Consider the following 27,254-nt stretch of genomic DNA (forward strand, 5'->3'; position numbering starts at 1 on the left):
TCTGCGTGTGTGTCTGTGCGTGTGCGTGCGTGTGTGTGCGTGTGAATAAAATTGTTTGCATGCGATAAACAAAATGACATGTAGGTGTAATATTATTAATAATGTGGGAAAAAGAATCTCTGCTTTCTTTTCATTTTTTTATATTTCAATTTTCAAAATCGTTATTTTGATTCTAGTCAAATTTTGGGATGTACTTATATCTAGATGAAAGATATTTCGTAAACATATCAATAAATGAATGAATGAATGAATGAATAAACGAATGAATGAATGAATAAACGAACGAATGAATGAACAAGTTGAATGAATCAAATGTCAACTCGAGAACAACTGCACGAAATCATATTTATTTATTTATTTGTAAACAGCTAAACAAATGACAAAACAACACAGCATACCAACAAGCAACAACAACAACCACAACAACAACAACATAGCGTAATAAACAACAACAGATTAATGTCAAATAACATGGCTAGTAACAAAACAAAAAAGCCAGCAACAAACACAACATGTTTAGGAGCGCTACATACATACGTATTTACAGTTAGGCAGCACGATAATTACCGCCTATTACAGCAGCCATCAATGTTTATCTATCGCCAGGAGTATTATCATCTTATAAACGTTTATTTATCCGTACGAACTAGTTACATCTTTTGTATACGGCCCTGTACACCACGGAATGGCTGAAATACATAGGAAATATAGAAACACACACACATACATACACACATACATATACACATATACATACACACATACATATGCATACACACATATACACACATACCTACACACACATATACACACCCACAAAACATACACTAAGACTCATAAATTCCTGGTAGCATACTTTCCGTCCGGATGTACGAAATGGTTATAACTAATTTTAGGATACAAGTTTTTCTGGTGTATATAATTTATGAATATTTTACTGACAATGTAGACAACGTGATGGTTGAGCCTTTGTTGGAGTTTAGTAACGGCTAATACTTAGAATGTGTTGCTTCGTTTCAGGAAAACTTTACAAAATTGTGGAAAAATATTTAGAATTTGTGGAGTGTCCTGCAGTCATTTAGAGGTGAGTGTTGCTACCACATTTGCGGCAGGTAATAGCAAGCGACAGCGTCATTTGCCATTTACGAAGTTGGTCGTCACGTCGCATGCAAGTGATAATTGAATAAAACCCAGGGGAATGAAATATGCATGCCTCCAATTTCCTAAGTAAAAAATTATGGAATCATTTTTTTTAAACTAAGTGCTCTAAAATTATCATCACAAGTGTCCTGCAGTCAAGAAACACCCACGCACAAACACGTGCACGTGCACCTACGCGTACGTACAGAAGACGTACGTACATAACGCGCACACAAATGTACAGCTGATGCACATTTGCGTGTTGTACACTTCACATACTTCCATATACGCAATATATACACTCGATGATACTTCATACGCATGCATAATAATTTTACGCAAGATATGCATGGGTACAAAAAACATATACACATGACACAAATGTTCTGAATAGTTTATGGAATAATATCCCAAAGACCAACTCAATTCACTTACGCGCACAATCACACACGCATATAAGCTAACATGCAAATTTATGAAAAGCACGTACAGTTAAACACACACACACCCACACACCACACACACTCACATACACATACAAACGCACAAACAAACACACAAACAAACATAGTCCAACAAATCCTTTCATACGAAACTTCCATCGTTAACACTCGGCTGATCACATCAGAGATTGCATTCAATTTGAAGATTCAATGCGTTCGTGTTATTATACTGGCGGTCCATACTTATTCATCCATCCAAACATTCACATGAGGGCGGCCATTTTGATGACGCTTATTATTATTATTATTGTTGTTATTATTGTTCTTCTTCTTATTATTATTTATGACAGATGGCGTTTAAGATAATGGTGATGATATGTGGTGATACAAAAAAACGACTAACAGAAGATGACGATGATAATGACGACGACATTAATGACCACATTTGACATAAGGATGATGATGTGACAAAATAATCATGACGTCATCACCGAGAATGGTGACGTAGCGATGACGTAGTGATGGTGACGAATGGTGAAGATAATAATATAAAATGACTGACTGCATCTTTTAAATTTGATTTGATGAAGCACTCAAAGTTTGAGCATTTTAAAGTTAAATTTTCATAATTATTCATCTTTCACTGTGAGATGAACCTTTCTTTCACATCTTTCCTCTACATTCCTTAATCCAGTTATCCAATCATTTTTCTTTAGTTTACCCCACGGTGGTGTGATGATGACGACAACGATGACGATGATAAGAACATAGATTTTTTTTTTCTCAAAAGATCATATATTCTTTATAAAAATTAATTTAATTACATCATTCAAATAAATTTATTTATATTATTTGTATAGATATTTTCTTATTTAATACACACCAACTACACAACTAATTCCCACATCATCACATCATCACATCATCAAACCCTCATACCATCACATTCAGTAAAGTCATCGCCATCATCACCACCGTCGTCGTTGTCATCTTCCTTATCGAGTGGTGACATTTTTTGGAACAAAGGTAAAATATTCGCCGAAGACTCAGACAACATCAGCTTTTCGTGCTCAGTTAAGAAATACGACGCATTCGACATAGTGCAGATCAAAAGGAGGTGCACTCTCGATAAAGAAAGCTTTGAAGAAATCCTCACAATAAATGATAACTATGAGAAAGAACTGTTGGGTAGAAGGTACAAAATAAATTACCTGGAGCTCGTTGGAAGGGCACTCATTAACCTAAACATCACCAGTTGGTCTATTTCTTTATTTTGTGATGATGTTGTGATGATGAAGATGATGATGTGCGTAGAATGTAGAGACGACGACGATGGTAATGGTAATGAGAGAGAGAGAGAGAGAGAGAGAGAGAGAGAGAGAGAGAGAGAGAGAGAGAGAGAGAGAGAGAGTATGAAAAGTGAAAGCTGATTTAATTACAGTTGGCTTTGAAAATAATGAAAATCGAATTATTTTCAATAAAACAAAATTCAAAACAACCCCGACAAACATATTTGAAACGTACAACTAACTGACTCTCTCACCACAAAATCTTACAGATGTGACTGGATTCGACGGATGTACGTTTCAATGCTCGAACGAGCAATACGATCTGTACGCCAGTACAAAACTCGTTGTTAAGGGTACTGTTGTCCTTCTATAGCATTATTTGTTTAATTGAAAACAAATAAGTTATAATAACAACGATTTATATACATTTTGTTGTTCTGCTTAACATTTGAAAGGTGTTCATTCAGTTTTAACGACTAAAAACTCATTTCAAGCAAATGTTTTCGTAACATACATTGCCAACAATCCCGACGAACCAGGAATAACGAAAGTGCAGAGTGTGGTGCACCTCAAAAACGGGACCACCATCATTAACGACAAGAGCGAACGACAAACATTGAATCTATTTCCGGAGGAAGTGCACCTGATTGGTTGTCAGCTTCTGACCAATCAGCCCGAGAAGGCACACATGGAGGCTTTCTTGGAGAAAAAAAAACTTTCGTTAAAATTGTTCAACACGACGGTAACATTTTCAAATACTCCTTAGATATAACATTTTTTTAAAATCTAACTAATTTTTAACCACAAAAATCAACAAATTCAGTTATAAATGTTATTTCCTAAGACATGTTACTAGCCTTTGTTAGACCTGTTCGTTATTTTATCGGGATTTAAAAAATGAATAAAAGAAAAATCTTTCAGTACCTACCTACATCATAGAGATACCTCAACAGCGTCTAATGACATTTTTACAAAAAATAAATTCGATGACTCCTAATAAAGAAGCAACCTAACGGCACATTTTATATCGAGATAACTGAACTAAATTTCAATTTTTTTTATTAATTTTCAACAGTACGAGAAAGAGAAACTAAAAAATGATGTGAACTATTGGGTGAAGAAGGAGTTCTTCAAGGTAGAAGGTCTGCCAAGCATCAACGTCTCCCACAATAATGATGTCCTCACATGTGCGTACACCAGCAACAAAGACAAACACACCACGAGTTTCAGATTTAATATTTTATGTAAGTTGTCCTGTTCGCGTTTTTTAATAATCTTTTTATTATTCGATTTGAGATTTCATTGATATTTCTTAACATTGAATACCATTCTAGCAAATTTTGAGTGAGACTTAGACTAAGTATTTTATTTTTTGTTTAGAAGATGAGTTTCATAGAAAGAAAGACAATTATTTTTCGTAATGAACCCTCCTTAAATCAATTTTTTTTTCTTTCCCTAATCGCCTAACTAGTTGGACCAGCTCTGAAAAGATGTACCACATCCAAACTGAAAAACCAAACTGACGGTCGAATGATCGTCTGTGAGGTCAGTTCAAATCCACTCCCGAAATTAAAAATCGAAAAAGATGGCGCTTCCGTCAACGGATCGGAGTACAACGTCACTGAACAAGTATCAAATTTTCTAAATCCTCCAAAAAATATTTTTAAATTAAAACCTTAACACGATTTCACAAATCAAGTTCTACTGCTATATTTATTGCTCGGTTATATTTAAAAAGAGTTTACGTTGGCACTTATCCTTTGCAGATGACGCCAGATGACGCCGTAAAATTTGTAATAACCCAACCCCTGATCAACATATCCAGCTTATATGAGTTCAGGTTTGAAAATTATTTGGGAGTCGTCTCAAAAAGAATTCAATTCCGCGAGTCCGACGCTGATTACGACGAGTTGGTCATTGCGACAGCCAAACAAGTTTACCTACCTTCATTCAGTAATTTCTATTAATTTCAATTAATTTTTCTTATAAATTTTTCTCAATTATTTACAAATTATTAAATTTTACTTATTTTCTAAACATTTTAGTTTAATGATTCTAAAACTCTAACACTCAAAAGTTTATAAAAATTAATTTTCAAAGGCCGCAGTCAAGAGTTTTCACTCTTAGTAACCGTTTCAAGTTTACTGGTCATGAAAATTTTATCTTGAGATTGCAGGATTGTTCATATTTGATTGTTGAATTTGATGTGACGCACAAACGTTAGTGGATGTCATTAATGTGAATCAACGAAGTCATCAATAAAAACTGAGTGGGTAGATTTTAAAATTGTGCACATAAAATCGAACAAGGCTAATTCTATATACACTAAATACTATAATATACCATACAGAAATCGCTTAAATTTCAAACGAGAAAGAACTATTTTTCATAATATATCTGTCTGTAATAATATTATTAATTGATTTATTATTCATTAGCATTGTTATTATTATTTATAATATTATTTGTTATTATAGTTGTTATTGAGTGCTAGTTAGAACACTTGTCATCGCAGTCATAGATTAAACAGGTGAAATCCACGATTTACTTGCGGTTAATTCAGGTCAAGTTTTTATCATTTTCAAAGTTGAGTTGTAACAAATAAATATTTCGGAACAATTATTTATTTAATTATTAAGTTAATCATTATAAATAATATAATTAATATTATGTTTATTAATAACTTGTAACAATATCTTCAACACTATTAACGTGAATCAAACCTTAAAGATTTGAATGATTAAGATTAAGATTAAGCAGCGTATTGTAGAGAATCTCTTCTTAAATATTCTTCATTAAAACGTTTAAAAAAATTTCAGGCATCTAATAAATTAAAAACTGATAATGTTTCTACTAATAATAAAGAAAATAATAAGATAGCATTTTAATAATATGAAATAAATCAAATTTCATATTTTTTACTACTCAAATTGAATGTTGCTACAATAAAGATTAAACGAGTCAAGCATGTTCCAATTTTAATTTCTTCAACACAAACCAGCTTTAATTTGAGTTTTTGCTCAACTTTTTTCCCGCAAATTTAAAAAAAACCAGTCATCTTTACACTTTAAAAATGATTTTTTTTATGATTAATTAGGTAAAGACGCACTTAAAATAATTAAGCTTGGAAAAAATGGACACCATATAATGATTGATTCAGTTTCAGTCCTCAATATTATTTTCAAACTTTAACTTATACAAGCATATTGCAATATTTAGATAAAAATTTTCAAACATAAATGATTTAATTTCATGAATGTCGTGCGTGGTGTATTATTTGTTAATTTTTAACTTTCTACCCAACACATTTCAACAAATAATTCTGTTTGGTACACACCTCCTTCTTACTAATCCATTTTATAATTTATATTGAACGTCTTTCTTCTAAAGTTTATTTTCCACCTTTTTTGGCTTGATAATATTTTACAGCATTTTGTCATTTAATATTTTAACCTATTATTCGTCTGTTAATAAAAAAAAATGTTTTAATTCATCACAAATGTCCTATTAATGTGGACTCAGTTGTTCGTCGTCGCTTGCAAATTCGCAATTTCGTTGTTAGCAGTGTGGATTGAAAATTATTGTTATATATATATATATATATATATATATATATATATATATATATATATATATATATATATAAAGTAGTAAAGTAGTGTGGATTGAAAATTATTGTTATATATATATATATATATATATATATATATATATATATATATAAAGTAGTAAACTGTAAATATTTATTTGATATTATAGAAAAATATTTTTAATAAAAATTATTGTATAGGCGTGCAATTTATTAAAATTAATTATATTTTCCTACAAGCTTGTTCGTTGCTAAATAAATCAATCATTTCTCTGCGATTCATTCGTTATTTTTAATAATTTTCAGCCTTTTATAATTCTCTTTCTAATTGGAGCTGTTAAAATAACGATGTCATGTAAATTTTTTGACGTTTTGAACAATAAAAATTTGTCATACTGTGTCAAACATCTCATCTTTCTGATCGAAAATAGCGTTCAAAACAGTGAAAAACTGGAAAACAATAATTGCCATATGCAAGAAATCACTTTAATAACCTATTTATAAATGCAATTCATTAAAAAAAATTTAGAACCTATACAAAATAATGATAAAAATAATACAAATATGTTCGCCGTCTTATTTTTTTGAATAATTGTATAACCTAGTACAAGCCTCTAGTGAATTCCATATGAATATATTTTAACACAATAAAAACTTAAAATAAAAAGCAAATTTTCTTCTAAACGCGTCATCTTATTCGCCTAGAAAAATGTAGAAATCCCAAGTATCACCTATTAATCAGACATTTCTGAAGTTTCAGACATATTGAAACAAAAATCGTTGTATTGTATATATGTGTTGCTTTACACGTGTTATATACATCATTGTGTTATATAACAACGTATATTTGTATTTATAAATATAAATATACATATTCATTTATTGTTACTTTGTAATTGCTAAATATTTTTATAAAATGTATGAGCATGGATATACAATATATACACATATACGATAAATTTATACACACACATATACAATACACACATACATATTCATATATATATATATATATATATATATATATATATATAAATAAAGTGTAATGGTTAGCATGTTGGCAATATCACGTTAAAGGATAAAAATCCGCCATGATTGATATAAGCGAGGCGGTGCTGATAGCCCACAAATAAGTTCGAATTAATTGCAAAATTGCGAATTTTTGCGGTGTTTATTTTTACGAATAGTTAGGAAATTAATCTTTAAACGATATTATTCGTTAAAATTTGTCGTAAATTATTTTTTTAGTCGACGTTATCGCCGAATTGTATCGAAGTGCTTCGTCATTGTAGGACGGGTCCATTTGCATGGAAGGGGTGTTCAGAATGAATAAGCTCACTTTCAGGGCCAAGGCGCTCGACTCCAACAAGCCTTTACAAGTTTTCGTTGGAGACGATATTCCAGACTCCACAGATTTTGTGACGGCCAACCGGACGGTGCCTGAAATGCCGACCGGAATGGAAAAAGAAGAGGAAACGGTAGGCCGACCGCCCCTTATCTAATGAAATGGGCTTAAATGTTATTGTTTAAGAATAAAAATTTAATTCATTTTTTGCTGCATATTTCAATTTTATCGCTTAAGGGGTCGTAAAAAGGTTTTATTTATTGAAAAAATGACATTTTATTGAACTTTTTCGCATTTTAACTGCGCTGGTCCACACGTCAAATATCATTATCTAGCGCTCAATTTTTAACAAAATATTATTTTCATTAGTGAGTAATATTGAAATCGTTAGATTTTTCAATTCTTTATCGAAAAAAATAACAGTTAATGATAAAAATATTATAAACTGAATAAAATAGTTTGCTGATTTATAAAAGTTGCACTTAGTGACAAAAAATGATTGCATTGATGTTGGGCTATTATGGTTCACACTCACTACCAACACCATTTAGCAACACCACTTGCAAAAAGCACTTATCAGCCAGCAATCGTTTGGCTTGGTTAATCGACTCATCATTCCTGTCCCCGATGTCAAAGTTATTGACGAACGGTACAAACAAACTTATTCCTCGAGGTCGAAGTTTCAGTTACCGAAGAAATTCATCCATGTCCAACGTTAGTTAAAGTAGTGTTTGAGTCTTGGTGGATTCAAAATCAAATCATTCTAGTTTTAGTTGATTAAGCTAGTATTAAAATGAGAATGTTTCTTATTTAGCAAAACAGATTGAAAAATTCATTTAGAAAGAACATTGTTGTTGCAACCGTGTTTGTTGCATTGTATTTATTGTTTACATATTGTATTAATCCATGTGTTTGTCAAGGTTTAATTTTGTAGAGAGTAAAAAAGAAGTTTTTCAAAATGGTTACTGCTGACAAAATATTGGTTGAGTTATCATAAAGCGATGACATTCTTTTGTCATCATCTATCATTTTTGTCATTCTTATCGCCATCACATCTTGGCCATAATTATCATCTTAATGATCATCATCATCATCATAGCTTCATCAACGGACCAAGATGTTCCTGATTATGATATGGATGAGGAGGATGAGGAATGGCTGATGAGCCATCCTCTGACCAATCAGAAACTTCTTAACGATCCAATCAGGTCTTCTGGCTATTTATAGATCCCCTGCATAATTATCATAATTTATTCGGTTTAATAGAAAGAATGATGATTGTAGAAAATGTTAATAACCTGTCGCTCTTATCATTATCATCACCATGCCTTCACCATCCATGCCTTCATCATCAGCGGTATTTTAGTATCATCATTATCTACACAAGCTTCGTTATCACTATCATCATCATGATTATTCCCATCATTTCTATCAGTATTATTGTTATTATTATTATTATCATTATTATCTTATCTATTATCTTTGTGACGTCATCATCATTATTATCGCAACTTCTACACCAGGTTTGAATGTGTGATGGATAAACTTGAGAAAAGCAGCAGCCATACTGTGAGTTTGCTGATGGTGGTGATGATGATGCTGGTAAAGTTGGAGATGATGATGGTGGTGATGATGATGATGATGATTGTGGTGATGGTGATAGTGATGGTGAAAAAATTGTGACAACTGGTGGTTATTGAGGCGGCGACGATGACGTCAAACTTGATGATTGTTATACAAAAAATGTTAATAATAATAATGACGTATAAGTGTTGTTTATGAATAGTAGAGTGATGACGACAACAGTGGAAACATAAATTGCTGCAGGTTATATCATTACCTGAAGCCAAGGCCCTGATAAAAGAAAAGGATGACGTCATCATCGCCATTTACGATTACTGGCTGACTAAAAGGCTTAAACAAGTATGCCACTACTGTTACTACTACCACTATTACTGCTACTGTTACTACTACTGCTGCTGCTACTACTGCAACTACTTCTACTACACTGCTATTACTAATACTACGTTTACTATATGCTACGTGATGAGATTGAATGAATGATTGACTCTCCCCACTAGATGATTGTATTTGTAACAAGTCACTTGAAATCACCTGCCGTAGCTTAAGTTTATTTATCATCCCATACATTCATTATCAATCCATCAATCAATCAATCAATCAATCATCTTTCAAACACTGATTCTAACAGCAGACCAAACTTCAACATCTAATAAAATTGGAAAGGAAAGAGTTGGCAGCAACTGCAGCTGCTTCATCATCAACGTCCGCTGCAACGACGTCGACAACACTTCTCAGCAGCAGCTGCATTGGTGGTGGTGGTAGTAGTGGCAGCAGCATTAGTAACGTCCATTCAATCAATCCTTATGTGGCTTTCAGAAAGAGAGCTGAAAGAATGCAGACGAGGAAAGTTAGTATTGAGGATAGTGACGAAGATGAATCTGGTGATCATTACACAAGATGTCTGAATGTCTCAAAGCATAATTCTTGTGAATTATTTATATTTTTTTACTATTTTTGTAGAAAATGTTTTACAAATTGTACTCCAGAATCGAAAAAATGATGAACAGTCGTACTTGAAGATGCTGAAAGTGAAGGATGGTCTATTGAAAACAATGTTGGTCCCGTTGGATCATCATCATCATTGTGACTGTGACGTCATCATTATGACATCATCATCATCGTCGTGACGTCATCATTACATCTTCATTATTAACGCCACAGACATTGAGAATGCCATATATTATTAATATTGTTATCATCATCATCATCGTCGTCGTCATGTTTCAGCTGATTATGTGTTTTATTTTTTGGCCAGTTTAAATGATCCCATTCAACATATCCTATTACAACCCTGATGGCTTGTTGAATGATCTTTATGGCTTGTTGAATGATCCTCTGAATGATTTCAAAGATGATACTGTGATGAAAATTTTTTTAATGTCAACAATAACAATAATTGTAATAGCAGTAATAATATGAACGTTAATGGTGATGATTGTTATGATAATGATAATGACGTTGATGATGATGATACGGCTGATGATGATGATGATGGTGATGATGATGACATCCAGGTCTCTATTGAAGATGCTGAGACAGAGGGAGATTCTCAAAAAGGCACAAGTGCAAATCAAAAGTGATCTGTTTATAAAGCGGTTAATTAATTAATTATAATTAATTAATTAGATTAATTTATTCATTTGTTTTTTTTAAATCTCTAGGGTTTGAATTGTTATGTAATGATGAATTTTTTTTATTAAGCTGTTCCAAACTTGAGAAAAATAAATTTGTATATAATTTATATTTACAATAATCCTTTTCTTTAATCAAACAGCTACGAGCAGTCTGACTGGTCTGGCAGCCAATTAGAAGAGGCCATTCAAAAATTCAAATCAACCCGCCCCGTCAGCCGACCAATCACAATTCAGAGCACAAACTCTTATACCTCATCTAACAACAGATGCCATAATAACAATAACCTTATATACAATGAGACTTACGGGCCTAACATCTACCACAACGACGTTAATAACAGTAATAACAATAATTTTCATAAGAATAATAGTAATAATAACAATGTGCAAAGCCATAGGCCGCAGAAAAATCAAAAATCGCAAAAAAATTATCTCAAATCCACTCACAAGAAACACTATCACACTCACCACCACGGCCATTATCACCATCATCTTCATCGTCACACGTTTGCTCGCAACACCACTGATAATGATATCCACTTGTCAGATAATGATAGCAAGAATGACGACGACGATGACTATGTTTGTGATAGAAATAATAATAACAACAACAACAATAATAATAATAATAACAGTACTGCCGATAAAGGTGATGTTATCACTCTAACTAAATCTTTAACACTGTTCCCTACCTCTGTCATGGACAGCCGACAGGACGACGATGACGACGATGATGTGAATGTTGATGATGATTTCACGGGTGATGATAATGATGAGGCGTCAATGGATGGAAGGTTTGCCTTTCGGAGGAAAAAAGGATGTTTGTATTACGATGTTAGTAGAAGTTTACAGTATTACATTTATATATATATATATATATATAGTGAATTTTTTGTTATTCTTGAGATATTTGGCCACTGTTATTATTATGATTATTTTTTTATTGTTTTTTTTTTTTTAGTTTATTCCATTTTTATCCTTCCATTTCTCTGCAAACGACCACTCGTCGACTGACAATACTGTGTTTTCCAGGTTAGTTTCGCCGTTCTGTCCCTCTGGATTTTATCAATTTATTCTTTTTGTTGTTTTACATGTAGTAGATGGCGCGTTTAACGTTTTCTGGTAATGTTGTTTTTAAAAATGCGTTTTTGCTTTTATTTTCTGTTTTGTTTCTTTGTTTTCAGTGTGTAATTTATCTTTGTTTTTGTTATCTTGACTTGATCAACTAAACCCTTGAACTTGATTCGCCAGATGTCCAAGACAGCAGAGGAATCAAAATTTCTCATTGGTCAGCATTGATGAATCTCATCGCAGGATTGGTCAATTGAGACAGCGAATAGGAAGAGGAGGAAGGTTTGTTGTTTTCATTGCATTGATTTTTTTTTTATGTTGGGGATATATATTGTTTGTGGAGTGTTAATAAAGATTCGACTGATTGATTGATTAATTGATTGGATGGATGATTAAGTATCTATTCCAATCACAGTCAGTCAATAAATTAATAAAATCTGCAGAGTTATATGGGACAGAAGTCCATACGAGCCAAATGAGTGGCAGTCACATCAACCACCTCATCGACATCAGCCACAAAATCAGCAACAGCAGCCACACCGGCCACATGTATACACCAGACACAAACAAGTTAGAAGCACCGGCAACGATGATGTCAGTGGCCATCATAACAGTTTGAAACGTGAAGGCTTCTTAAACAGCGACGTCATGGACAGCAACTTCTGCTTCTCGACATTTTTAGACGACTACACATCCGACGACTGCAACGTCAAAGTTGAAGATGTAGAGGTGGATGTCGTCTCCGACGACAAAACTTTTTTCAGCAACTTCGAGGACGGCAGCATTTCAACATCCGACGACAACTGCAGCAACATGAGCAGCTTGAACGTCATCACGTCGTCGTCGTCGTCATCAAGAACGGCACGCGGTCAACAGAGCTGTTCGTCATTTTTAAAACGGAAATGCACGTCGAGGACCGGATCAGCTGACAGTGGCATATCATCGCCGTCGCTCCCTGCCTCATCCGTGTCGCCGTCGTTATCAACCTATCTACCTCAATCATCATCTCTATCATCATCTTCATCAACATCATCTTCATCAACATTATCTTCATCATCGTCATCTTCATCATCGTCATCTTCATCATTATCAAATAAGTCCTCGTCGTCTTCACTGGTGACCAGGGTTGCGATATGTTCAGATAATAAATGTAAAACTAATAACAATAATATTATCTGTAATCATTTGCCTCGTCATCATCATGACGACAACAATAATAATAATAATTATAATAATAATAATAATAATAACATAAGCGGGGATATTAACAACACTAACAATGATAACAAGTTCTGTGATATAACGAATCATACTAACGTCGACAGCTCGTACGAAAGTCTAAACAGACCTCAATTTACGGAGAGCAAATATTTAAAAGTGAACAACCACAAAAGATTAAAAATAGAGGAAGAGGTGAGTAGCAGCGGAGGCACGAAGAACATCAGAACAACTTCGATGGCAACTGGCCGACAGATCGCTACTTTGTCTTTCAAAAACGAAAAGATTAACAAAGTCCATAGCAACAACAACAGTAATAACATTAACAGTAATAACATTAACAGTAATAACATTAACAGTAATAACATTAACAGTAATAACAGTAACCACAACAATAAATATCTGCTGGTAAATGATAGCAGGTTATTAATTAATATTAATTATTAATATTAATTATTAATATTAATTAATAAAACTAATTAATATTAGCAATGATAATGTAGCCAATCATTTTTTCCACGAATTAATTTGAATAAATTAACATATATTTAATTAGATACAACTTTATAGCCGTGGTGACGAATGAAGATTTTCTTAAGAAGAACAATGAAACTATCTCAGCTCTAGATTTGATATGAGAATAATAATGATAAAACATTAAATCCTATTATTACTATTATTATTATAGTTATTATTATTATTATTGTAACAGTGATAACATTTTTGGCAGGAACTTTTTGTATGTATATATGTTTTTGCGTGTGCGGGTGCGCGTATTTGCACGTGTGTACGTGCGTGTGTGTGTGTGTGTGTGTGTGTGCTGTCATCATCACCATCATTATTACTTTGTCGTCGTCAAGGTAGCGATAATATCCTAGAATCTAGATGATGGTAATGGTGATACTTGGTGTAATTTGAAATCCACAATTGTCCTTTGTAACGGAATGGGTATGTTGTCATTGCAATGTAGTTACGATTGATTGTGTTTGCCTGTTATGCGCCATTAAGTATAATTTTGTTACTGAATATTTTTATCATTGTGTGACTCGTATGTTGTGAATGGCTTTGAAAAGTGCTTGTTCGTTCGTTTGGTTGTTTATATGTGTGTATGTATGCACTATCGGATGTGTGTATGTCTCTTGTTTTTGATTTATTTACCAGCTGATTATTTTGTCGTTTCGATTGATTGATTATATGGCTGATTGATTGATTGGCTGGTTGTTTATGCTTAATTTTTTATAACACAATTGAATGAATGAAGTTTACTTACTTTAAATATCGAAATAATAACATACAGAGGTAATTACTACAGATCATCATCTATTATCTTGTTATCATGATCATCATTCAGACATAATCACATGATCATCGTCCTTATCATCATCTTCTTAACTATACGACGTTAATCGAAGTCAATTCGTTCTGTGATAGCTACAATTAATTTAGGTACGTATGTACATACTCGCGCGTTCGTATTGCATGCATGTATACAAATGAATGAATGCCATAAGGTATGAATGTTTTAGGAACATGTACGTATGTGTGAGTGTATATATATGTATATACGCGTTTGTATTTGAATGCCTCTGTGTATATATACCTTCCCGACCATTCAAGAGCAGAGAGTATTAAAGATGGTCAGATCTATCTTTAGATTAGTGTTGCTTAGTGTCGTTCTGTTGTCATGGCTTAAACAATCGTTAAACGTCATACATGTATATATATATATATATTAGTTTTCTTGTATTTAGAATTATGCTACTTTGATTAAAAAACTTTTTTTACTTAATTTACATAGCGCTAATTATCGGTATTTTGTATCTTTATATGCGTGTATATATGCTTATGTACGAATCTATGTGTATATCTATATGTATATACATGCATATGTACAAATATATGCATATATATATATATATATATGTGGTTGTCTCCATTCTTTATTTTTGTGTTTTGCCATCCGTTTTATTTCATTTTCCATTTAGAGCGCTGTTTCACTTCATTTGCATCTCACAACGTGGAATAAACTTTTTTTTCTATTGAAATGAAATGTTCTTGTTCATTAAACGCGACAGATCTACAAATTCGCTGGCATCCTAATTGAAAAAACAACCAAGTCAATGAGCATTCACAATGGTGTTTTCAGTTTTGATTCAATTCGACTAGAGACCACATAAATAAAGCGCCACTCAGATAAAATCAACAAACCCAATGATGATGTTTGGTCAATAAATTAGATAAAAGAGATTAATTACGTAATCGTCAGCACTAAAACAAACATTGCAATCATGCGCGTACGTTCAAAACCGCTTGTCCATGACGATGGAGGTTTGGCTTGATGAACTCTCAAAGTGTATTCAATGATGCACAATTTATTTTTTAAAACTAGTACCTACAGATATAAAAATTTTTGAATGAAAAAAAAAACAATTGGAGACATTGTCAGTAATAAAAGGATGCGATATAATGAACTGCCACATCAACTAAGCACGCATTCATTCACCCATTAGTATGTGGCGCCAAGAAGAAAGGAATGGTTCTGAATGCCATTCACTTCACAGCCAACAAAGTTCATTCAATTCTCATTTCAGGCATCCATCTGAGTGGAAGCTTGAGGCTGAGCTGATAAGGAAGATGACGAAGACAAAGGGTTTGATGGCTGTGAGTCCGTATTCTTAGTGACTGTCTGTGCCTGGCAATCTAATGATGAACTAACATTTATAAACAACCGCCTAATGTTGAATCACAGATCAAATGACATAAAACATGAACAGAGCAAGAAAATTAACTACCAATATTATTAGCAGCTGTCAAAGATGAAGTAGCTGATTCGCAAGAAACTGTCGAACTGGCAGCAGTGGTGGGTTTCTGCTCGTTAGCTAGTTGCTGTGCAGCCAGCTGCTTAGCTCTGAACTCAGCCGCTCTCAACTGCTCCATATGAAATTGTTGTCTCTCTTTCAACAGTTCCTGACGCTGATATTCGAGCTGCAAAAAACAAACGCCGACAATCAAAACATAACACGCATATTCAATATCAATTCAACTCATCTAATTTATCCATCAATGAATATGTAAAAGTTGCATTGTTATATATGCACATCATCTCAAGATTTCAATTCAACTGACCGCATCTCTTTCCTTGTCCATGATAGCCTCAAGCTCTTCAAAGTGTCTCAATTTGATCTCCAACTTTTTCATCTGCGTTTCAACAAGGAGAGCCACCAAACTTTTTATCTTTCGCTCCTCAACAGCTGCCAAATGCTGCACAAAAAAATATAATTCAAACTTCAAGCAAACATTTTTAAACAGGGCCAATATAATCTGAAACAATTAAACATAACCACTTATATTATTCGGATTACATAAAAAAAAAAATACATAACAAAACGCAATCACCTACCTTAGCTTTTACAGCAGCTGCAGCCAGAGCAGCAGCTGCAGCTGTATTCAAGTCACCTTCCACTCTTTTTTGACCTAATTTTTCTGAGTCTTTGTCCTTGACATTATTTTTCTCTTTGTTCAGCTCTGGATCTTGTTTGTCTTGTTCCTCGTTCTTCTTATCAACATCGCCACCTCCACTTGTGGTGGCACTTGTATCAGAAACCAACTTTGCACATTTTTCATCATCGGTTTCCATTTTTTCCACATCTTGATTATTATCTTCCTTTTTAAGAGTCATTGATTCCTTATCCTTGCCTTCGTTGGAGGCACCTTCAACTTTTTTGGAGTCTGTTGCATCTGTTGCGTCGTCTTTTTTTGCATTCTCATCATCAACATCCATCTTGTCTTCAGGCTTTTCCTTGTTTTCAGCATCTTTTTTAGTTGTGCTTTCATCGCCATCATCTTTTTGGCCATCGGAATCTAGAGTGAATCATAATATTATTATAGAATAAAAACAGATCAAGATAAATATTAAATGGAATTCATATCATACACTTGTAACCACAGCATGCACAAACAAACCAAGTATTCAATTACGAATAACTTCCAAAGAACAAACGTTGACTAAAGAGATTTATTATGAGAAGGTAAGGACAAAAATCACCTCCAGCAGTAGTAGCACTAGCAGCAGCAGCATTAGTAGCAGCAACTGCACCAGCAGCAGCTGGAACACTATCTTTCTCCACGACCTCAGGAACAGTGCCAGCAATCCCAGTCTTCTCCAGGCCAAAATTGGCATCCACCTGCACGCCCTCCTTGCGGGCCTCATCCAGATTTTTCAAGTGATTGTCAACCAGCCATGGAGGAACTTCTTCTTTGATTCTTGAAAACTCCTCTGGTGTTTCAATTAGTAAACTACGTTAGCAACCAGCAAACAAGTAGGGTAGAAATTAATTGTATGAAATGTAAAATATTAACCAAGAGCAGCCTTGGCAGCAGCTCCAGCAATCCTCGGATCGACGATACTCGCAAGAAATGCAACAGTGGACATGACGGGATTGCCCGACTGAGAAAATGGAACAGGTTGATAGGCGAGGGGTCCAAGGTGGCTTCCACCAGTGCCATCATCTTCTAAATATGGCGTCTCAATGGGTAGACGCAAAAAATGAAGAATGCACTCGTCCTGGGTTCGACTGCCAATGTGTTCGGCAACACGGTTCCAATCATCTCTGAACATTTCCAGTCCCTCTAACAACAGGAGAGTTTCCTGGTCGGTCCACTCGCGGTAGTTGTTGCCGCTCCGATGCATCTGTAAACCGCCTGCTGCCTGTTTGCTCTCCTGCTGTTGTCAGTGAGTGCAATGTGTACATGTGTGCGCGTTCCTCACACGAGTGAATGAGTGATAATTAATATTCACAATGGTTTTCAAAGTATATTTCAACCTACCAACCAATTTTTTGGCATACTGATCCATCTTCAGTCCAAACGTAGCCTCTTTCTTTACATCATCGCTATCTCTTTTATCTGATTTGTCCATGTCCAGCATCTGTTTGCTGGCCGACTGTACGTTTGTGAATGAATGAAAAAACAAATAAACAAGTGAATAAATAAATCCAAGCACACAGCATGCAGCCACTAACCTGTCCAGGTGGTGCTTTGGCAGGGACGAAGGGTTGAAGCCCCGAGGGAGCATCACTTAGGATGAGGAAGTGCGAGGTCGAAGGAGGACCCATGATGTTCGGCTTAATGTCCACATCCACCTGGTAATTTATCAGGCCCCACTGCTCCAGAAAGGCATGAACTCTGTGCAGGTGAACAAGGTGGAGATCAATGGAGGTGAGGAGAGAAGTATGCTAGTGGTGAGTAAATGATGATTAAGGGGACAAATGAATAATTAGATAAATAATGCTGCAACATTTGGCTGAATATGATGAATTAAGAGATGAAATAAGAAAATTTAAACATCAGCTGTAGTAGAAACAGTGAGTATCCTGACTATAAATTCACAAATACAATACTGCAAGATGTAATCCACCTGATGACGGCACAGACATCACCGGCCAGATTTCTGCGACATGCGGTGCTAGTGAGGTATTCCTGTGGGTTCAACCTGTACGTATCTATCATGAAGTTTCGGTAGGCCAGGTAGCTAAAATGAAGCGAATGTTATTTATTCATCAAACTTTTCATTTATTGCCAATTATAACTTTGAAAGAAAACGTTCATACGTATCTGAAACAGCTTCAAGTTGAACTAAAAAACAAAAAAACGAAGCAAATTAAAAAAGCGAACACTTCAGGTGTTTTAGATCGATTTTTGCCATTGAAGAACTCGGGCAGAGCTCTCCTTTCAATGGCATGTATGCTACTGTAATCAAACCATGCTGAGTAGCTCGGAATGATGATGTGATGTGTTTGTTCCGTTAGGTTGTTCTCGTCGTCATCGTGGGAGGCAGCATTGCCGTGATTCTCCGGTGGAGATGAAAGACCGGATGCCTTTGAATCAGCCATGCCCTGATGCAGATGAGGTTGTATGTTGTTTCATATAATTAATCCACATCAACATTTATAAAATGAGATTACCATAGTTACTAATTAGGTATATAATTAATATCAAAATGTTTTCAGCCATTTAATGTATAATAAATTGAATGACAGGCCACTGAAATAAAGAACTGCCATCTCAACCTCAAATTCCTCATCCAGATCAGTTAGAGTGTTTTTGGCACCGAGTCCAGCAGCCCCCCCAGTGACAGAGAGCAGGGACCTGGGGAGGTTGACGGCCTGGATGTTGGGCTCGGGTACGGGATCCTCAAAATCCCGCGACAGATCATCCTCATCCCCGACGGACGACCCTGCAACAGAAGAAGGGTTCAAAGTTCGACGCTTGCTGTTGGCTGACGTGTTGCGAGCTCTGTTGAGAATAATAAAAATGTATGCAAAATATAACTTTTAAAAGAATTTAATTTTATGAAATCAAGCGTGTATAAATATTGATGCACTGACAAAAAAAGAATGGACTGAAAAATAGGGATGTACCAACCCTTTCTTCTTCTTTCCAGGAACTGACTGTGAGGACGGAGAAGGAGATCGTCGCCTCTTGACCCGGTCCTTTTTATGCTTCTTCTCTTCATTTGCCAACTTAACCAACTATTTTTTGACAAAATGAGATTTGATATGAATATAGTTATAGTATATCAACATAACTTCAAGATAAATTTTCTTTTAGGTATGTTTACTTCAAAGATGCTTAAGATATACAAAACAGCTGATCTAAAAAATGGCAATAGCATTTTGAGATGCCACAAAAACTTAGATCTTAGAAAAAGCATGCATGCATGCATTCAAATCACGCATGCATTCAAATCAGGTCAGATGAAAAGCATTGCAAAACAACAATTTTTTAAAAACGAAATGTGCATTAATAAAATAAATGTACCACACCCACCTCTTCAGCAGTGTATTTAGACCGACTTTCAATTCGAGACTTCATTCGTGGATTCTCAGTCTGAAGTTGAAGTTTAGAATTAGGAATTTCATTATTAGTGTCATCATCAGATTCCTTTTAATCATCAGAGATAATAGCATTGACAAAACATCATTAGCATTATCTTCGGTATTATCATTATATAATTAGGTTATAATACACCATCTTCAAAAATCTTAACTATTAAAAATAAAACAAAACCAGAATATAATAATAATAAATAATAATAATTCCAATCATCCTCACTTCATCTTCAACAAGGTAATCATCTTCATTCATCCATTCATTGTACTCTTCCAGATCCAATAACCACAAAGCATTAACCTGGGTAAAGATTTATTTTAAAAATCATTTGATCAATCAATAAATCAACACATCCATCCATTCAATCATTTATTCATCCATTTAATCAATCAATCAATCGACTGACCAGCCAAGGACCATCTGGTTCGATGGATGAATCCACTTCTATGTCAACTTCGACATCGGGCAGCCAGGTATCATAACTATCAAAGAGAGAGAAAAAAATTTATAATCACTAATAACCTCACCAAAAACACTAAATAAATTATGGCCAGATAATAGTAAAAAATTATAGCAAAATAATAATACAGTATGAAAATGAAAAAAGTAATATTTTGTCTCCGCAAACCTATCTGGGGTATAATAGCAGTGGATCATCAGCCCCGTGTCTCGCTTCATAACTGGCCTGAATAGTTCTTCTGTGGGTGAAGAAATTATAGTTTCATTAATGTTATAATATTATAAATTATTGCTCATAAATAGAGAAAATATTTTAGATATTTTGTGATAGATAAAATATAAGGATGGAGATTCATAAAAAGTTGAAACAAAATTGGTGGGAAGGATAATTGAACAGCCATATAAGCTGAACTACATAAACAAACAAATCCATCATAAACAGCAGACAGACACAATTCCCCGACAATCCTTCCTAACCCTCACTCCTAGTAGCAGGTTGGGGATAGACGATGTGGGTGGCTTCGGATTGTTTCTCCACCACAGTTCCCAGATGTCTCTTGATGATATCCTTCAGTTTCACCATGAGTATCTTGTCGATTTCAGGTTTCAGATAGATGGCAGGCTGGATGATGATTCGATTTTGTATCAGAGTCTTCTGGGTCTGCATGAACATCTCCACATTCCTATCCATGCGAGATGGGTTTTGGAAATCAAACTTTCGCCTGGGGGTAATTAAAAAATTATTTTCATTGACATTCTCACTAAATATCGGAAATAAATTGATATAAAACAGTAAAGATCTGACAAAATTAATTGATTCAAATCTCTAATCAAAAAATAATGTGATGATAACATTTTGTGAGTGAAAAATGTATGCACTCAAGAAACATTTGAAAAAAATTATGAATAATTAAAGAGCTCATTAATTAATACTAAAACATAACATACCATCCTTGTTCAGCCTTGAACTTCAAAGTTTCAGTAAAGAGGTGACACAAAGAACCACTTGGCTTGAAGTCAAGGAAGCATTTAACCTTGATTTATCATAAAAATTAAAAACTTTTATTAAACAACGAATTGGTTGATTTATAATTATAAATATTATTTGATATAAAATTATTAGATTTTACCGGTAATCTAGTTAAGGCAGGCTTGCTGACATTTTTCCCAAATGCTTCTTCTTGGAACTGCAAGAACTCCACAATTATAGTTGCCAGGGTTTTGTTGTTGATTGGTTCATTTTGGATGTACTAAAATAAAACAAAATGTGAAGTGAATTAACATGGTAATATTTTATATATTTAAATTTTATTTATATAAAATTTATATTAATTTTATGTAAAAAAATTAAACATTTAAAAATTTTTAAAATGTTTAATTTTTATTTAATCTTAAATAAAACATTAATTATTAACGTAGCAAATTGAATTTTTGAATTATGAATAAATGAATTTTTTTTCAAATAAAACAAATTAAACAAAATAATAGACACTTCATAAAATGATTTTAATATTTTTAATGATTGAAAAAATTTTAAATTAAATCTAGAAGATTTTGTTCTGGGCACAAGCCAACACCAACTAGCAACACAACGCCAATGATCACATCAGAAATCATTAAAAAACAAGCGATCAAAAGAACAAAAATCAACCTTTTTGACATTTTTGAGTAGCCAAACCCTAACTGGTTCGAGGAGAGCCACAGTTTCCAAACTTTCAAAAAATTTCAGACTGGGACCGCCGTCCTTTTTTCTTTGTATCGATAGAGACATTTAGCCGAATTAAGAATTTTGTTTTCGCTTTGGTTCCGGTGAAACTAAAAGTAAACTGAGGATTTAAATTTAGGGATAGAATATAAACTATCTGGTGTATCACTTTATGTTCCGTTAATTATAAACACATACACACTTTCAAACACTACACAAACGTATGTCCTATATTAAAATAAAAGCATGGTTAATCTTCATGAAAGCGTTTAATTTTAATTCAGCTACTTTCAAGTCAATATTAAATTGTAATTTGTTTAGTTTTTGGTTTATATTTGTAAGTCACTTTGATGTTTACTTTATAAAATTCAAATTTAACTTTTATTATTTAAATCCAAATATATATATAGAATATATCATATACATAGGCAATTACGTAATTAACAGTCCGTATTCATCTACTGTCAAATACGTTGACGCTAATGACGTACCCATTAATGTCATTTGTAGGCCATGTATATATTTAAATCCGTGTTGTAGGCTTATACTCGGGAAAATTTTGATACTCATGTTGATACCGTCACAACAAACTGATACAAAAACTCACACAAACACAAATTATATCGAAAAATTTTCAAAACATAGGATGAAGTTAAAAAAAAATCAGCATGTACGTGTCACAAAAAAAGCAATTGAAAGCAGTGGCATAATGACCATCTTCACAGCCATTCATATAAAACGTCGGGCGGCCAGATTGTTGTACGAGTTTTGTAATTCTCCATTCAAATTATTGACGGAGTCCCATGGGATCCTGGTTAAATCCCTATCAGAGGCATTAATACAATATGTCGGTGGTGATGTGGTCAGGAAAAAATAGTTCCATAGAGCCAATTTTTGCCAATTGAGGAAAAAATTATTATTATCATTATTGTTGTTGTTATTGTTCTGAAAAATGTTTTTATTGAAAAAGTTGGCATTATTAAAATGGCTGAACGTAAATCTTGGTGAGATATAGGTAGGTATATTGATGTTGTTGTTGTTGGGTGCAAAGTAAACATTTGTGTTGTGGTGTTCGTTAAAATTGGGTCTCCTGCCGTTTAAAATTAACTCGTTCTCGCTCGATTCATCATTGTCGTTGGAGATGCCATTAACATTGACTGTTTTGTTGATGGAACTGTTGATGTAATTGTTGTTGGAACTGTTGTTGTTGTTGCTGCTGTTGTTAGCATTGATGTAACAGTCGACGTTGTTGTTGTTTTTGATGAATTTGTTGAAGAAGTTGTTCAAGTTGCATGCGTAGCCGGTGCCGTCTTTAACGTACTTCGTAGTATAATTGAGAAATTTATCCTCCAATGTGAATTGAACATCGGTATTTGTTGGAAATGGCAAGAAAGTGATGTCATTTCCTTCCACTCTAGCTGTCCTCGCATTGTATTTTTCGTCATCGTCGTCGTCATCATCATGTTTATTATTATGATTATTATTATTCTTTTTATTAGGATTACTGTCATTTTCATCACTATTACCATGATCGTTGTTATGATTTTCACTATTGTAATTATTATAAGTGTAATTATGATTGCAGTTGTTGTTATAGTAGTTCATATTTTTAATACCCATCGTGACGTCATCGTCTGCGACAGAGCGCAAACAATCGTCAGACGTCTTCGGAAGTTTCGTTTTTGACGACGTAATTGATGATGATGATGACGATGAGGAAGAGGAGAATGATGATGATGATGATAATGAAGATGATGATTGTGATACAGTTGATGTAAGGAATGATAGCGGTAAAGTCATCTGAGGCGTGGAGAGATGGGCAGATGACGGAAGCGAAGATTGTGACGTAGATGATGACGTCACAGATGCTGATATTAATGATGACGAAAATGATGTCGACGATGGCGGTGGTGGTGGGGGTGCTAAAATATGAGAGGCCACTTTTGCAGATTTGGAAAGGATTTTACGCCATTTTGCTCGTCTGTTCTGAAACCAGACCTAAAGTTACCCAATTTTTAATAATTTAAAAAATTATCAAACAATTTTACTGAAATACAAAATCAATTCTCACTAAAGCACTTTTAAAATGACTTCACCATTCAGCCTCACCTGTATTCTGGCCTCTGATAGCCCTACACTGGCGGCCAAACTTTCTCTGATGATGATATCTGGATACCTCGTTTTTGCGAACGTACGTTCTAATGAGAGCAGTTGTGAACCACTGAAAGTCGTTCTGTTGCGTCTCTGCAAAGATATTTAATTAGTTAATTAATTATTTTTGGTCTTTGGTCTAGCCCGGTAACATTTAGATGATCTCATCATTTGTTCATCGTGCATTATTTCAATCATTTTATTTTAATTTTGTGATATTAAAGGTGATTATCATAAAAATTTTTACTGGTTTGTGATATTCACATTTTGGTGACCGCGGTTCAGATATTTCATTCAAGTTAATTAAATTAAATAAAAGTAAATTTATTGCTTGAAAAACTTTAATAGCCGCTAAATACAAACCAAAAGTTTCAATTGCCTGTTAAAATTAAAGTTAAATCGATGCAAATTTATCAAACTTGTCTTTTGGACCGTGATGAATCCAGCAGATGTTCATAATCATCCTCCATTCATCCAGTTCTTGACTTGCCAACGGACGAACTCTGACGTATAAATCTAAATTAAATGTTATATCATTGCACCTCTGATGAGAAATCTCATCTTTTTATAGCAGACAGAGCCATTCCCAGATCAATTATCAAATTAAAATTTGAAAAAAAATCGAATACGGCAATCTTAATTCGCAATAATTCAAAATTAAAACGTTCCGATTGGCTAAGCTTCATCCAATAAGATGACGTTTTTGAACGGAGAGCCAATAGTAGTGGTGCTTTTATTTCGTTTGAAATATCTTGTTAGAAACGATTTTTTACAATGACACAATGTACACCAGCAATATTTTCTGATGGTTTGAAGGTGACGTGACTTCGAAATGAAAGATGTCATGCTATTTATCGGGGCGATGTTTTTGATGATAATTATATTATCATTAGCAACGTAGAACCAATGGTGAAAATATTGTAATGATACAATGATAACATGATGATGATTATAATCATGATCATCATCATCGTCATCATCGTCATCATCGCAAATACACTCGGAATGATTAATTTAGCAATGATGTTAATTGAAATTTATTAATTGCGATCACCTACCCGTCTTCAAACTCATTCATCACTTGCCATCATCATCATCATCATCACCATCATCATCATCATCTTCAAATGACGTCACCGCCATCATCTCGACGTCAACGTTTTTCAGATTTCAAAGACTTCAATTATCATTAATTTTTTTTCAAATTTATTAAATATTTGATAAATTTGTTTGTCTCAATCAAGCTCAACACTCACATAGAATCAAATATTTGATAAATTTGTTTGTCTCAATCGAGCTCAACACTCACATAGAATCAAATAGATGGTTACATTCACGTCTGGCCGCATTCGAACCAGGTAACGTCGAAACAGCGAATGTTATAACGCTCTTACTTTTTGAGCTATCATATCAGCGGTAAGTTATTATTACCTCGTTGAGTTTTGCTGTTTTCAATTTCTTACTTGAATATCATCAAATTCACTCCTCATATTTTTAATCATTCAAAAATTTATTATTAAAAGTCAATCATCGCTATCACCATTGTCGCCAACATCATCACCATCACCACCATCTTCATCATCATCATCACCATCATCAACATCATCATCTTCATCATCACAAACGTCATCATCACCGCCTTCTTTAAGAAAATTGTTATAATCCATTATTTCAATTGGACTGAACATATTGACGACGTCTCCTATTGACATGAAAGGAAATGTATAAACAGCATACATACAAACATACATACAAACATACATACATACATACATACATACATACATACATACATACATACATACATACATACATACATACATACATACATACATACACACACACACACACGTTCATACATACATACATACATACATACATACATACATACATACATACATACATACATACATACATACATACATACATACATACATACATACATACATACATACATACATACATACATACATACATACATACATACATACATACATACATACATACATACATACATACATACATACACACACACACACATACATACATACATACATACATACATACATACATACATACATACATACATACATACATACATACATACATACATACATACATACATACATACATGCATATGGTCGTTAATTAATGAATTAATTGTTTGATCTTATTAATATAATAATGGAAAGAGAGAAAGATTGATGGATGAATGGAAGATGCGAATGTGATGTAAATTGAAATTAATATTTAATATTATTGTTGTTGTTTTTATTATACGTATTGCTATTGTATATATATATATTATCTTTATATATATACAATCAGGCTTATGACATGCGCATGTTTTGAGTGTAATATCCCTGCATTTAAACCCGGGAACTTCATCGCAAGAGACACCTTATCTACCGCTAGTCCACGTAAATAAAAACAAAAGTTTTATTTATTAATTTTTTCCTTTACTATCATAAAAAACAACAATCAAAAAGATCAGCAAGTTATCAGAGTGTATGTTAAAATCACACTTATACATGAAATATGTATGTATGGATGTAAATATGTTTGTATACATGTCTGTCTGTATGTATGTATATATGTATGTATACATGTCTGTCTGTATGTATGTATATATGTATGTATACATGTATGTATGTATGTATAAAAAATTCTCAGAAGCGCTTATAGTTATTGCTGTACAACGCGTGGAACTTTATTAAAGCCATGCAGTGAATGGA

General features: G+C 33.7%; 4 protein-coding genes across 4 annotated transcripts in view; 2 read left to right on the forward strand and 2 right to left on the reverse strand.

Moving 5' to 3' along the window:
- The window catches only part of HELRODRAFT_180461 (hypothetical protein), a gene marked incomplete at both ends in the record, with an annotated part of 5,374 nt that extends 278 nt beyond the window's left edge, over nt 1-5,096 (forward strand). Inside the window, 8 exons of the mRNA XM_009029776.1 lie at nt 1,021-1,112; nt 2,535-2,837; nt 3,142-3,225; nt 3,412-3,614; nt 3,948-4,059; nt 4,344-4,501; nt 4,639-4,781; nt 4,973-5,096. Coding sequence (XP_009028024.1) covers nt 1,021-1,112; nt 2,535-2,837; nt 3,142-3,225; nt 3,412-3,614; nt 3,948-4,059; nt 4,344-4,501; nt 4,639-4,781; nt 4,973-5,096 — 1,219 coding nt within the window. The remainder of the gene's footprint in view (nt 1-1,020; nt 1,113-2,534; nt 2,838-3,141; nt 3,226-3,411; nt 3,615-3,947; nt 4,060-4,343; nt 4,502-4,638; nt 4,782-4,972) is intronic.
- Nucleotides 5,097-7,526: 2,430 nt separating this feature from the next.
- Nucleotides 7,527-15,353, forward strand: HELRODRAFT_103167 (hypothetical protein). Its single transcript, XM_009029777.1, has 14 exons — nt 7,527-7,939; nt 8,358-8,520; nt 8,906-9,014; nt 9,330-9,375; nt 9,634-9,729; nt 10,019-10,237; nt 10,377-10,444; nt 10,905-10,985; nt 11,165-11,862; nt 11,990-12,056; nt 12,276-12,377; nt 12,539-13,735; nt 13,870-14,017; nt 14,138-15,353. The coding sequence occupies exons 1-13, from the start codon at nt 7,769-7,771 to the stop codon at nt 13,949-13,951; spliced, it is 3,099 nt and encodes a 1,032-aa protein (XP_009028025.1). The 5' UTR covers nt 7,527-7,768; the 3' UTR covers nt 13,952-14,017; nt 14,138-15,353.
- On the reverse strand, nt 15,337-22,464 carry HELRODRAFT_193880 (hypothetical protein). The gene is made up of 20 exons (XM_009029778.1): nt 22,315-22,464; nt 21,794-21,913; nt 21,612-21,697; nt 21,143-21,385; nt 20,833-20,904; nt 20,611-20,686; nt 20,427-20,504; nt 20,142-20,201; nt 19,737-19,843; nt 19,382-19,607; nt 18,987-19,207; nt 18,730-18,843; nt 18,335-18,497; nt 18,145-18,255; nt 17,673-18,036; nt 17,359-17,589; nt 16,714-17,174; nt 16,440-16,574; nt 16,106-16,298; nt 15,337-16,013 (listed from the first exon to the last, which is right to left on the reverse strand). The coding sequence occupies exons 1-20, from the start codon at nt 22,432-22,434 to the stop codon at nt 15,901-15,903; spliced, it is 3,294 nt and encodes a 1,097-aa protein (XP_009028026.1). The 5' UTR covers nt 22,435-22,464; the 3' UTR covers nt 15,337-15,900.
- A 1,866-nt stretch (nt 22,465-24,330) lies between these two features.
- HELRODRAFT_88034 (hypothetical protein) lies at nt 24,331-24,615 on the reverse strand (the record flags this gene model as incomplete). Its single annotated transcript, XM_009029750.1, has 2 exons — nt 24,331-24,366; nt 24,478-24,615. Coding segments are annotated over 2 exons (174 nt in total), but the record flags the coding sequence as incomplete, so codon positions are not given.
- Nucleotides 24,616-27,254: the final 2,639 nt, after the last annotated feature.

This window comes from Helobdella robusta (genome assembly GCF_000326865.2).
Source record: "Helobdella robusta unplaced genomic scaffold HELROscaffold_62, whole genome shotgun sequence".
Lineage (NCBI taxonomy): Eukaryota > Metazoa > Annelida > Clitellata > Rhynchobdellida > Glossiphoniidae > Helobdella > Helobdella robusta.